General features: G+C 54.7%; 1 protein-coding gene across 10 annotated transcripts in view; it reads left to right on the top strand.

The window, feature by feature from the left end:
* GULP1 (GULP PTB domain containing engulfment adaptor 1) overlaps positions 1-12,180 on the top strand; it is a 200,951-nt gene that overhangs the window by 155,905 nt on the left and 32,866 nt on the right. For 7 of the 10 annotated variants that reach the window (XM_080671163.1, XM_080671167.1, XM_080671168.1 and 4 more), the window contains one exon: positions 4,032-4,103. The exons of the other annotated variants lie outside the window; for them this stretch is intronic. In XM_080671163.1, the coding sequence (XP_080527289.1) occupies positions 4,032-4,103 (72 nt within the window). The remainder of the gene's footprint in view (positions 1-4,031; positions 4,104-12,180) is intronic. 10 annotated transcript variants of the gene reach the window in all.

Consider the following 12,180-nt stretch of genomic DNA (forward strand, 5'->3'; position numbering starts at 1 on the left):
CCGATGTCTGAGGGGCGTCGGTCACCCCGATGTCTGAGCGGCGTCGGTCACCCCGATGTCTGAGGGGCGTCGGTCACCCCGATGTCTGAGGGGCGTAGGTCACCCCGATGTCTGAGGGGCGAGGTCACCCCGATGTCTGAGGGGCGTCAGTCACCCCGATGTCTGAGGGGCGTAGGTCACCCCGATGTCCGAGGGGCGTAGGTCACCCGATGTCCGAGGGGCGAGGTCACCCCGATGTCTGAGCGGCGTCGGTCACCCCGATGCCAGAGGGACGGCTGTGCCGGGGCCCGCAGTCTGCAGGGTGAGCTGCGCCCCACAGCTGGGAGGGGCGTGTCCAAACCGTCAGACACAGGCGTGGCGACCGATGAGCACGCTGCGGCCCCAGGGCCGCCTCACCGTGTCCTGCGGGGAGGGACCGTCAGGGGCGTCCCGAGGGGAGAGGGCATGTCCCCGCTGTGCCGCCTCAGAGCGCAGCCCGGTGCGCCCCCAGCAGCCGCGGGCAGCGGTGCCCCAGCTGCCGGCCTGTTTGTCTCCTGACGGCTTCCCAGGCTCGGGGTGCGGAGAGGGATGACCTGTGTCCCCCAAGCACCGTGGTGACGTCTGCTATTTACAGCCACGGAGGGAGTGTGAGCATAACCTACTTCTCAGTTTTGTTTTTAAAGTTAGAATGCCTCTTGGCCAACTTCCTTTTTTAAAAATATATTTTATTGATGTCAGAGAGGAAAGGGGAGGGAGAGAGAGAGATGGAAACATCCGTGATGGGAGAGAATCATGGACCGGCCGCCTCCTGCACCCCCCACTGGGATCGAGCCCGCAACCCGGGCCTGTGCCCTGACCGGGAGTCCAACCGTGACCTCCTGGTTCATGGGTCAAGGGTCAACCCCTGAGCCAGCTGGGCCTACTTCTCAGTTTTAAAGTTGTTCCCATTTGGGTCAGCTGACATTACATAGGAACCTGCCGTAAGGGTGAGCTCTGTCAGATGTCCCTGTGTCTGTGTCCCACCACCACCCAGGGCCCCTCCTCCCTCCCTCCCTCCCTCCCTCCCTCTCTCCCTCCCTCTCTCCCTCCCTCCCTCCCTCCCCCCTCCCTCCCTCCCTCCCTCCCTCTCTCCCTCCCTCTCTCCCTCCCTCCCTCCCTCCCCCCTCCCTCCCTCCCTCCCTCCCTCCCTCCCTCCCTCCCTCTCTCCCTCCCTCCCTCCCTCTCTCCCTTTCTCCCTCCCTCCCTCCCCCCTCCCTCTCTCCCTCCCTCCATCCCCCCCTCCCCCCTCCCTCCCTCCCTCCTTCCTTTTTTCTTCCTCTCCCTCTCCCTCTCTCTTTCTTTTTTAAATATATTTTATTGATTTCAGAGAGGTAAGGCGAGAGAGAGAGACAGAAACATCCATGATGAGAGAGAATCACAGATCGGCTGCCTCCTGCACGCCCCACCCTGGGGATCGAGCCTGAGCCTGTGCCCCGACCGGGGATTGAGCCCTGACCTCCTGGTTCCTGGGTCGCTGCTCAGCCAGAGCCCCGCTGGCCGGGCTAAGGCGGCACTTTTCCAACCTGACGCGCATCCTGGGCCTCGGACATACACGGAGGGGCCTGCGCTGGGCCCGACCGGTGGCCTTAGCCTCCTAGGCCCTGGTTTCGGGTTACAGCCCCCGTGCTCTGTCCTCTACGGCCGGTAATTCCCGGGTCTGAAGCCGGAGACACGGGCGGGGGCGCTCGTGTGGGGAGTCGCTCTCCCGCATCTTAGCCGCCACCCCCCCCCCCCCCCCCCGTTCCTTCCGGACGGAGATCTCCCCGCTCATTCTGGTCTTCGCAGGCCTGGCCGACACACCTGAGGGGGCGAACGCCAGCGTAGCCAGGCCCCGGCGCGGTGGCTCGCCTGCTGCTGCCTCTGTGACCTGCTCACATGTCCTAACTTCCCCTAGCCCGGAGCACAGAGCCCCCCCGTGAGCCCCGATGAGCACAGCCCCGCCCTGCACCTGCGTGGCCCTGTCCCAGCCCGCTCCCCGTGCCTCGGGCCGGCGACGCTGACAGCCCGTCGGAAAACCCAGCGTCGCTGCTGCAGCTGTCACTTACTTCACACGTGACGGGAGGAGCCGATGCGATTTTCAAAGACACGGTGACGTGGCTGTTCTGTCCCCTGCCATTCCGTGGGCCGATACACACACAGAAGAGGGTGTGCTTGCAGACGAAGAGAACAGAAAGGCTGTCCGGTCCCATTCCCGTGTGGAAGAGAAAACGAAAAGCAGCACGTAAACGAACGGAGCCAACAAAGCCAGCTCGGAGGGGCAGGCAGCAGAGAGCAGTGACGGAGGGAGAGAGGGTGCAGGGAGGCGAGTGGGCAGAGGGGGTCAGGTGCAGGGTGACCGGAAGCTGCATAGAGCACACACATGACAAGTTATAACCTGGTACACCCGACACCGTGTAATGTTAGCAGCTCATGTTACCCAATACATTTATATTAAAAAAATTGGGGGGGGGACCCTCACCGGTTTTGCTCAGTGGTTAGAGCGTCGGCCTGCAGACTGAAGGGTCCCGGGTTCGATTCCGGTCAAGGGCATGTACCTTGGTTGCGGGCACGTCCCCAGTGGGAGGTGTGCAGGAGGCAGCTGATCGATGTTTCTCTCTCATCGATGTTTCTGACTCTCTATCCCTCTCCCTTCCTCTCTGTAAAAAATCAATAAAATATATTTAAAAAAAACTTTTGAAAAAAATAAATAAATAAATAAATAAATAAATAAATAAAAAATGGAGGGGAGGTTGTACTTAATCATTTTATGTGAAGCGTGTGCACGCACACACACACGTACACATACACACTATATAATGAAAGGATAATATGCAAATCGACATGGCGGCAGAAAGACTGGTCGCTATGATGCGCACTGACCACCAGGGGGCAGATGCTCAACGCAGGAGCGCCGCTCAGCCACCAGCGGAGCACAGTGGAGGGGGCGGGAGCCTCTCCTGCCTCCGCAGCAGCGCTGAGGATGTCCAGGGGGGAGCGGGCCCTAAGCCGTCCGTCGGACGTCCCCCGCGGGCTCCCGGACTGCTGAAGGATGCAGGCCAGGCTGAGGGACCATCCCCCCTCCCCCCACAGTGCATGAATGCCCCCCACAGTGCATGAATGTCATGCACTGGGCCTCTAGTGTGGATATAAGAAGTGACGAATTCATGACTCATTTGGGGGGTATAATGGGTGGTATGTAACAAAAAATGACATTTGCTATTTATATAGAAATATTTTTTAGAAGAAAATACTCATATTTCCATTTGGATTGGTCTTCAACATTTTATGATATTGGACTTACGTTTAAGAGGTATGAATGCTCTCCAAGATAGAAGATTTTATGCCAGTGTGTTAATGAATATGAAACTTTTTTCTCGATAGATCAAATGGTTGTTTTGTGTGTTGTCGTTGTTGTAAATTTATCTTTATTGTTGAAAGTATTACCGATGTTTTAACTAAAAACCCTTCAGGTATATGTGAACATAGAGTAAAATTGTAGATCATCTATGTTTTATTTTCTTAAAATATGTTTTTATTGACTTCGGAGAGAAAGGGAAAAGGAGAGAGAGGTAGAAACATCCGTGATGAGAGAGAATCATGGATCGGCTGCCTCCTGCACGCCCCACCCTGGGGATGGAGCCCGCAGCCCGGGCCTGTGCCCTGACCGGGAATCGAACCCTGACCTCCTGGTTCCTGGGTCAATGCTCAACCTCTGAGCCACACGGGCCGGGCTGTATGTTTTATATTTTTTTTAATGCACTTTGGCGTGTAGCTTTGGTGGGTGGTAGGTACTGGGTATCTTAAAAGTGTGCATTTTCAAAGGCAGGTGAGTTTTAGTCATGGAAGAGCGCTAATTTATGTGATCCAGTCATACGCTGACATTGTCATAGCATGTAAAGAACGTGCATGACGGCCTCCTCCGCTGGTTGGGATTTGGGTTTGCGTGAGGCCGCGCCCACGGGCTGAGCGGGCCGGGTCAGCTCCTCACGCCGTGCCGCGGGGCCGTGCGGCCGTCTCACCGATGCCACTCTCAGTTTCTCGGCAGCACGGAGGTGGAGCAGCCCAAGGGCACCGAGGTGGTCCGCGACGCCGTCAGGAAGCTGAAGGTAGGCGACCCCCCCCCCCCCCCCCGAGGGGCTGGTGTGCAGGTCCTGTTTAAGCCGTCAGCAGGCGGATGGGCATTCCACGCGTGACTACGTTGGTGGTAGAAATGAATGGCTTCCCCTGTGGAAAATGGGCACTGGAATAAATACCACCAGATTAAGGAAACACGCCGAATCATCCGTGTGAACACGTAACTGTTGGTTCTCGATACGGCACACGTGGGCGTTTTCGGGGTGCGGTTTCCCTCCTTAGCAGTGGCATCCAGCAGCCCCTGCCTTCCCCTCGCCTGGGCCGCAGGCTCTAAGCCAGGGGTCCTCACACTTTTTTTTTTTTAAATATATTTTATTGATATTTTACAGAGAGGAAGGGAGAGGGATAGAGAGCTAGAAACATCGATGAGAGAGAAACATCGATCAGCTGCCTCCTGCACACCCCCCACTGGGGATGTGCCCGCAACCAAGGTACATGCCCTTGACCGGAATCGAACCCGGGACCCCTCAGTCTGCAGGCCGACGCCCTATCCACTGAGCCAAACCGGTTTCGGCAAGTCCTCACATTTTTTAAACAGGGGGCCAGGTCACGGTCCCTCAGACCGTGGGAGGGCCGGACTATAGTTAAAAAAAAAACGATGAACAAATTCCTATGCGCACTGCGGGCCCGGGACGCGTCGGCTGCTAAGCAGGACAGGCAGCGGCCCCCGGCGGGCCGGATCCATGTCCTCGGCGGGCCACAGGTGGCCCGCGGGCCGTCGTTTGAGGACGCCTGCAACTACTAGGGATGTAACAACTACTTCATAGTTAGAATATCAGCCCGGCCGGCGTGGCTCAGGGGCTGAGCATCGACCCGTGAATCCGGTTTGTGGGTTTTATCCCCCGGGGGGGGTGGGGCAGGAGTCAGCCGATCAGTGATTCTCTCTCCCATCACTGATGTTTCTCTCTCTCCCTCTCTCCCCCTCTCCCTTCCTCTCTGATGAAAACTCAGTTCTGCTCTCTTAGCAACTTTCACATACACAGCGCTCGAGGCCCGGTGGACGGAATTCGTGCAAAGGGGCTTGGCCCTCACGGCCCCGGCGTCGTCCGGAAGGTCACTCGGCCGTCCAGCCTAATAATTTATGTGATCCAGTCATTACGCTTTTATTATGGTCGATGATGAACTGCACCTTACACCCCAGGACTGGCGTATCCTGTACCTGGAGTTCGTACCTCTCTGCTCCCTGTATCCGTTGGCCCACGTCCAACCCTGCCTCTCAGCCCGCAGTCTGCAGGTTATTTCTGTTTTGGGTTCTGCACGTGAGACCGTATGATATTCGTCTTTTTCTGCCTGACTTCTTCCACTTCGCCTAATGCCCTCAAGGCCCACCCGGGCCTCACATGGCAGGATGTCCTGCTTGTTGATAACAGGCTGAGTCATAGTCACACGTATGTCACATTCTTCTTTATCTGTTCATTCATCAATGGACCCTTCACTGCTTCCCTCAGAATTCCCATCTCTATCTTCCTAAGAAAATCTAATATCCCCCTAAAACGGCAGGTCCGCGGATAACATCTTTCGTTCAATATTGGTTTTTGTTTTATTTTATTTTTTATTTTTAAATATATTTTATTGATTTTTTTTACAGAGAGGAAAGGAGAGGGATAGAGAGCTAGAAACATCGATGAGAGAGAAACATCGATCAGCTGCCTCCTGCACACCTCCTACTGGGGATGTGCCCGCAACCAAGGTACGTGCCCTTGACCGGAATCGAACCCGGGACCTTTCCGTCCGCAGGCTGACGCTCTATCCACTGAACCAAACTGGTTTTGGCTGTTTTATTTTTTTTAATAAATATATTTTTATTGATTTCGGAGAGGAAGGGAGAGAGGGAGAGAGAGAGATAGAGACATCCATGATGAGAGAGAATCACGATCGGTTGCCTCCTGCAGGCCCCACCCTGGGGATGGAGCCCACAACCCAGGCCTGTGCCCCTGACCGGGAATGGAACCCTGACCTCCTGGTTCTTAGGTCAACGCTCAGCCACGGAGCCAGGCCGGCCCTGCCCAGTGTCATTTTGTTATAACATGGATGCGATGCCATGGGCCTGCACTGTGGTTCCTGTCCGCGGGCCCCTGGCGAAGCTGGTTCCGTTATAAATCGCTGCGCCTTGTTCGAGAACCTATTGACAGGGTTAGATCAGACTCGCTTTCCCTCGTTTGCACGGTTCACTGTGGCTCCCCAGCTGCTCTCCAGTCTCACTTCGTTTCGGAGAGTCAGGTCCCAACGACCGGGGCCCCAGGCGGAGCTGCTGTGCCAGGGCCGTGCCCAGCCGAGTCTGAGCGTTGGATCTGAGGACGGATGGGAGCGGGGCGGCTTGTTCTGGGTGGGAACCTGGAAATGGATGATGCTTCCGTGTTCATTTCATTGGCAGATATGTTTCCTATGTTTTAAGTAAACGTGCTCTGAGGTCCCGGAGGGTGTCACGCCCCTTTGGGGGAAAGCGAGGCAGCCTTTCCCCACCGCGCACTCGGTCCTGGGCCAGCGCTTCTAGGCACCGATGGAGACTCTCCGGGTCTCCCCGTCCCGGGCAGGTGTGGAATGAGATTCTGTTTCCCTGTGCAGAACGCTTCCCACGCGGGGCAGGAGGCCAGCTTCGCTTACCGAAATCAGGATGTTTCACGAAAGAATAACGGCATTTAACCACAGTGTTTCTTTACGTCTAGGAGGGTCCTTATTCAGTCACCCCAAATCTCAGACCGAAAGGACTCACTTGCATCCTGGCCAGACAAACAGATGTTTGAAATGAAATGCTTTAGAAACAAAGCTGGTATACAACCTGGGGCAAAAGTAGGCCTGTAGTTGTTATTATGGAAAACAATACAGTAGTTAATAAACAATAATGCAATAATGATGCTTACTCACAACTATAAGCCTACTTGGGCCACACATGTGTTTTTGTGGGACTTTATATGTAGTTCCAATGTAGTTTTACGTTTGGAAATGTACTCTCTCTTTTTTTTTTTTTGAATATATATTTCTTTATTGATTTTAGAGAGGAAGGAAGAAGTACAGAGAGAGAGAAATATCAATGGTGAGAGAGAATCATTGATCGGCTGTCTCCGGCACGCACCCCACTGGGGATTGAGCCCGCAACCCGGGCATGTGCCCTTGGCCAGAATCGAACCTGGGACCCTTCAGTCCGCAGGCCAACGCTCTATCCACTGAGCCACACTGGCCAGGGCTGGAAATGCACTCTCTTAAGGAGGGGAGGTGACTGGCAGTAAGATAAAAATTACATGGCGTACCTTAGCCTTTCGAGTACCTTCCAGAACACATGTGTTTGTGAGAAGCCACCTTCACTCGAGTGATTGCAAAGAATATTTCGATTTGGAAAGCATATCTGAGGGTAATGATTCGGGAACCAATGAAAATTAATGGAACGGTGTTTTTAACGTATTTTTTAAAATTTTTTGTGTGTTTGAGCTACAACTCAAAGTATATTATTTACATTTTTTTAAAAAAGAATTTTTAATTCTGTTATGTTGGAATGGCCAGAAGATGGCGCTGTGGCTCCACTTAAAAATAAATGTGCTCATTAATTGTGTACACATCCCTCATTTTAATTTCCTGCTTAGGTTTCTTCATCACACGTATTCTGGCTGCTCTGTTACCCACTAACCTCTAGTGACTAGAGTGAAGTATTTTATTTTATTTTCTTTGGTTAAGGTAACATTTTATAGTTAGTAAAGTTTTTAAAAGTTTGCAATATTAATATATTGCCCTTTGACTTAAAAAGAATGAAAATTTTAGGATCAATGCACTATGATGGAAAACTTAAAAGATTTTCAGTAATTTATTTTCCATGCTACCATGTTTAATTATGCCTAATAACTTTCCAGAAAGATTTTAAAAACTGATTATTTTATTGTATGCCACTTTCCTGTCATTTTTGTGGAGAATTTATATATTTTTTTAAAATGTAAAAATTTTTGTGAGCGACTATGTATTTGTCAAAACATCATATTTTATATTTCTTGAGTATGTTTTAGCCTGAGATGTAAGAAAATACCAAATTCTGTAAAATCTGATCATTTTAAAACCCTTTCAACTTCTATCTAATACCAGTGTTATTGTAAGGAATTTAATTCGAATAGTATCTGTTTTTATAAATACAATTCGTATCAATTTTAGAGGGCTCGGTCCATGTGATAAGCCAGAAACGTGGCCTCAAGAGTAACTCTCAAGTTCTGTGAAATCTACTCCAGCAGTTTTTTTATTCAACTTCACTCTCTCTCTCTGTAAGGAGACACTGTTTAGTTTGTGGGGTTTTTTTAAATATTTTTATTGATTTTAGAGAGAGAGGAAGGGAGAGGGAGAGAGAGACAGAAACATCAATGATGAGAGAGAATCACTGATCGGCTGCCTCCTGCCCGCCCCACACTGGGGACTGAGCCTGCAACCCGGGCCTGTGCCCTGACCCGTAATCGAACCATGACCTCCTGGTTCCTGGGTCGACTCAACCACTGGGCCACCCCGGCTGGGCAAGAAGTTTAGTTTTTAAATGCAGAAAATCTGTGTGCAAAAGAAAAGAGTCATTTAGTGATGGGTCGCTGCAGAGCTGGGTCCAGGCCTGATCGCTATCCACATCTTAGGGTCCAGGTCCTGGCTCGGGTGACCTGTGAGTCTCTGAACACAATTCCTCAGTCTCCTGTGAAGCAGAGGCAGTGCCTTCACAAGCCCCAGACCAGAAATTTTATGTTGATTTTTCTTTATCTCACTCTGTGTTTCCCCTTCCCTGCCTCCGCCTTTGTTTGTCCTGCCTCCCACCCTACTTCCTTTCTTCATTCCTCCCTCCTCCTTCTTCTTCTTCTTCTTTTTTTCTGGCAGGAAAGCAATAGCGCAGCAGATGGGTTGCTGTTAGTGGGTCTCAGGTCCCCGTGGGGGTGATGGTCTCAGGTCCCCGTGGGGGGTGATGGTCTCAGGTCCCACGTGGGGGTGATGGTCTCAGGTACCACGTGGGGGTGATGGTCTCAGGTCCCCGTGGGGGTGATGGTCTCAGGTCCCACGTGGGGGTGATGGTCTCAGGTCCCACGTGGGGGTGATGGTCTCAGGTCCCACGTAGGGGGTGATGGTCTCAGGTCCCACGTAGGGGGTGATGGTCTCAGTTCCCACGTGGCGGGTGATGGTCTCAGGTCCCACGTGGGGGTGATGGTCTCAGGTCCCACGTGGCGGGTGATGGTCTCAGGTCCCACGTGGGGGTGATGGTCTCAGGTCCCACGTGGGGGTGATGGTCTCAGGTCCCACGTGGGGGTGATGGTCTCAGGTCCCTGTGGGGGTGATGGTCTCAGGTCCCACGTGGGGGTGATGGTCTCAGGTCCCCGTGGGGGTGATGGTCTCAGGTCCCCGTGGGGGTGATGGCCTCAGGTCCCACGTGGGGGTGATGGTCTCAGGTCCCATTGGGGGTGATGGTCTCAGGTCCCCGTGGGGGTGATGGTCTCAGGTCCCCGTGGGGGTGATGGCCTCAGGTCCCACGTGGGGGTGATGGTCTCAGGTCCTATGTGGGGGGTGATGGTCTCAGGTCCCCGTGGGGGTGATGGTCTCAGGTCCCACGTGGGGGTGATGGTCTCAGGTCCCACGTGGGGGTGATGGTCTCAGGTCCCCGTGGGGGTGATGGTCTCAGGTCCCATGTGGGGGGTGATGGTCTCAGGTCCCACGTGGGGGTGATGGTCTCAGCTGCCCCGTGGCACATCCCCAGGACGCTCATCCTGCAACACGGGAAGGCGACTCGGGAGAGGAACACACCCACACACCCGTCCTCTCTCTTTGGGCGAGAGCCGGGGTGATTTTTCACGATTCTCACTGAGGCAGAACAAATCTCTTCCAGAAAAAAAACAAAACACAAAAAACCCTCTGGCCCGAATCAGTGGATTTCATGTGCAGAAGGAGGCATGCTTGTCACGGGGAAGGAAGAAGGCTGCCTGTGCCCCTGGGGGCGGACAGACGTGCTGACAGCCGTCCGGAGGAGAATAAAGCAGCACCCCCGCCCCCCGCCCCCCCCGCCCTTCCCCCCGCCCATCCAGGCCGGGCACTGGCATCTGCCTGGTTACAGCTCTCCCCGCAGCGCGGCCACAGGGGGTGAGGGTGAGGGTGGGGGGTGGGGGTCTGCACCCCTGCGGTCACATCTGCCCCGAGTTGGAGGCGGTGCTCACAGCTCACACACACAGAAGAGCCGACCCTGCCCTGCTGGAGGGAGGAGCCATCTGCCGAGGAGAGGCAAAGGGGCGAGGAAATCCCGTTCTCCCACCGCTTTCTCCGCGTTTCCATTTCCCAGGAAGAAAGGGGGGAGGGAGGGAGGGCGGGCGGGGACGAGGAGCGCAGGGAGAGCAAGGGGGACCCTCAGGGCTCAGGCGCCTGGGCCTCTCGTTAGGGACGGATCCCCCGTTAGGGATGGATCCCCTGTGAGTGGACGGATCCCCCGTGAGTGGACGGATCCCCCGTGAGTGGACGGATCCCCCGTGAGTGGACGGATCCCCCGTTAGGGACGGATCCCCCGTTAGGGATGGATCCCCCGTGAGTGGACGGATCCCCCGTTAGGGACGGATCCCCCCGTTAGGGACGGATCCCCTGTTAGGGACGGATCCCCCGTGTGTGGACGGATCCCCCGTGTGTGGACGGATCCCCCGTTAGGGACGGATCCCCCGTTAGGGACGGATCCCCCGTTAGGGACGGATCCCCCGTGAGTGGACGGATCCCCGTTAGGGACGGATCCCCCATTAGGGACGGATCCCCCGTTAGGGACGGATCCCCCGTGAGTGGACGGATCCCCCGTGAGTGGACGGATCCCCCGTGAGTGGACGGATCCCCCGTTAGGGACGGATCCCCCGTGAGTGGACGGATCCCCCGTTAGGGATGGATCCCCCGTGAGTGGACGGATCCCCCGTGAGTGGACGGATCCCCCGTGAGTGGACGGATCCCCCGTTAGGGACGGATCCCCCGTTAGGGACGGATCCCCCGTTAGGGATGGATCCCCCGTGAGTGGACGGATCCCCCGTTAGGGACGGATCCCCCCGTTAGGGACGGATCCCCTGTTAGGGACGGATCCCCCGTGTGTGGACGGATCCCCCGTGTGTGGACGGATCCCCCGTTAGGGACGGATCCCCCGTTAGGGACGGATCCCCCGTTAGGGACGGATCCCCCGTGAGTGGACGGATCCCCGTTAGGGACGGATCCCCCATTAGGGACGGATCCCCCGTTAGGGACGGATCCCCCGTGAGTGGACGGATCCCCCGTGAGTGGACGGATCCCCCGTTAGGGATGGATCCCCCGTGAGTGGACGGATCCCCCGTGAGTGGACGGATCCCCCGTGAGTGGACGGATCCCCCGTTAGGGACGGATCCCCCGTGAGTGGACGGATCCCCCGTTAGGGACGGATCCCCCGTGAGTGGACGGATCCCCGTTAGGGACGGATCCCCCATTAGGGACGGATCCCCTGTGAGTGGACGGATCCCCCGTGAGTGGACGTGGCCCCGAGCATCACATGGGCCCGCTCTCACCCGCACTGAAGACCCAAGGCCGCCCCGGCCGCCTGGCTCCGTGCACAGGGTGAAGGGTCCCGGGTTCGATTCCAGTCGAGGGCATGTGCCTGGGTTGCAGCCTCGATCCCTGGCAGCAACCTGCCGATGTGTCTCTCTCACATCGATGTCTCTCTGTCTCTCCCTCCCTTCCACTCTCTCCAAAAACTCAATGGAAAAATCTCCTTGGTGAGGAGCAACCAACAAAAGAATAAACGTGTTAATTTTTTTAAAAAAACACACACAGGTCCGCAGGAAAAAAACTGATCTCTGCTTACGAGCACAGTTTCACAGCTCCCGTGACCGAAGCAGATGAACAGTGGTTTCTAAAAGTTACTGGGAACCAATCTGATTTCAGGATAGTCATGGTAGATACTGGGGTTTCTAAGTATTTTGAGGTTACGGGGGATTTATAAAATACTTTATAATGGGCAATAATTTAATGAAAAGTTCAATACAAATTCCATATATACATATATTTACATATATATACACACATATAAATAAATGTATGTGTTCATTCTTCATAGAGACA

Source organism: Plecotus auritus, assembly GCF_963455305.1.
Source record: "Plecotus auritus genome assembly, chromosome: 5".
Classification (NCBI taxonomy): Eukaryota; Metazoa; Chordata; class Mammalia; order Chiroptera; family Vespertilionidae; genus Plecotus; species Plecotus auritus.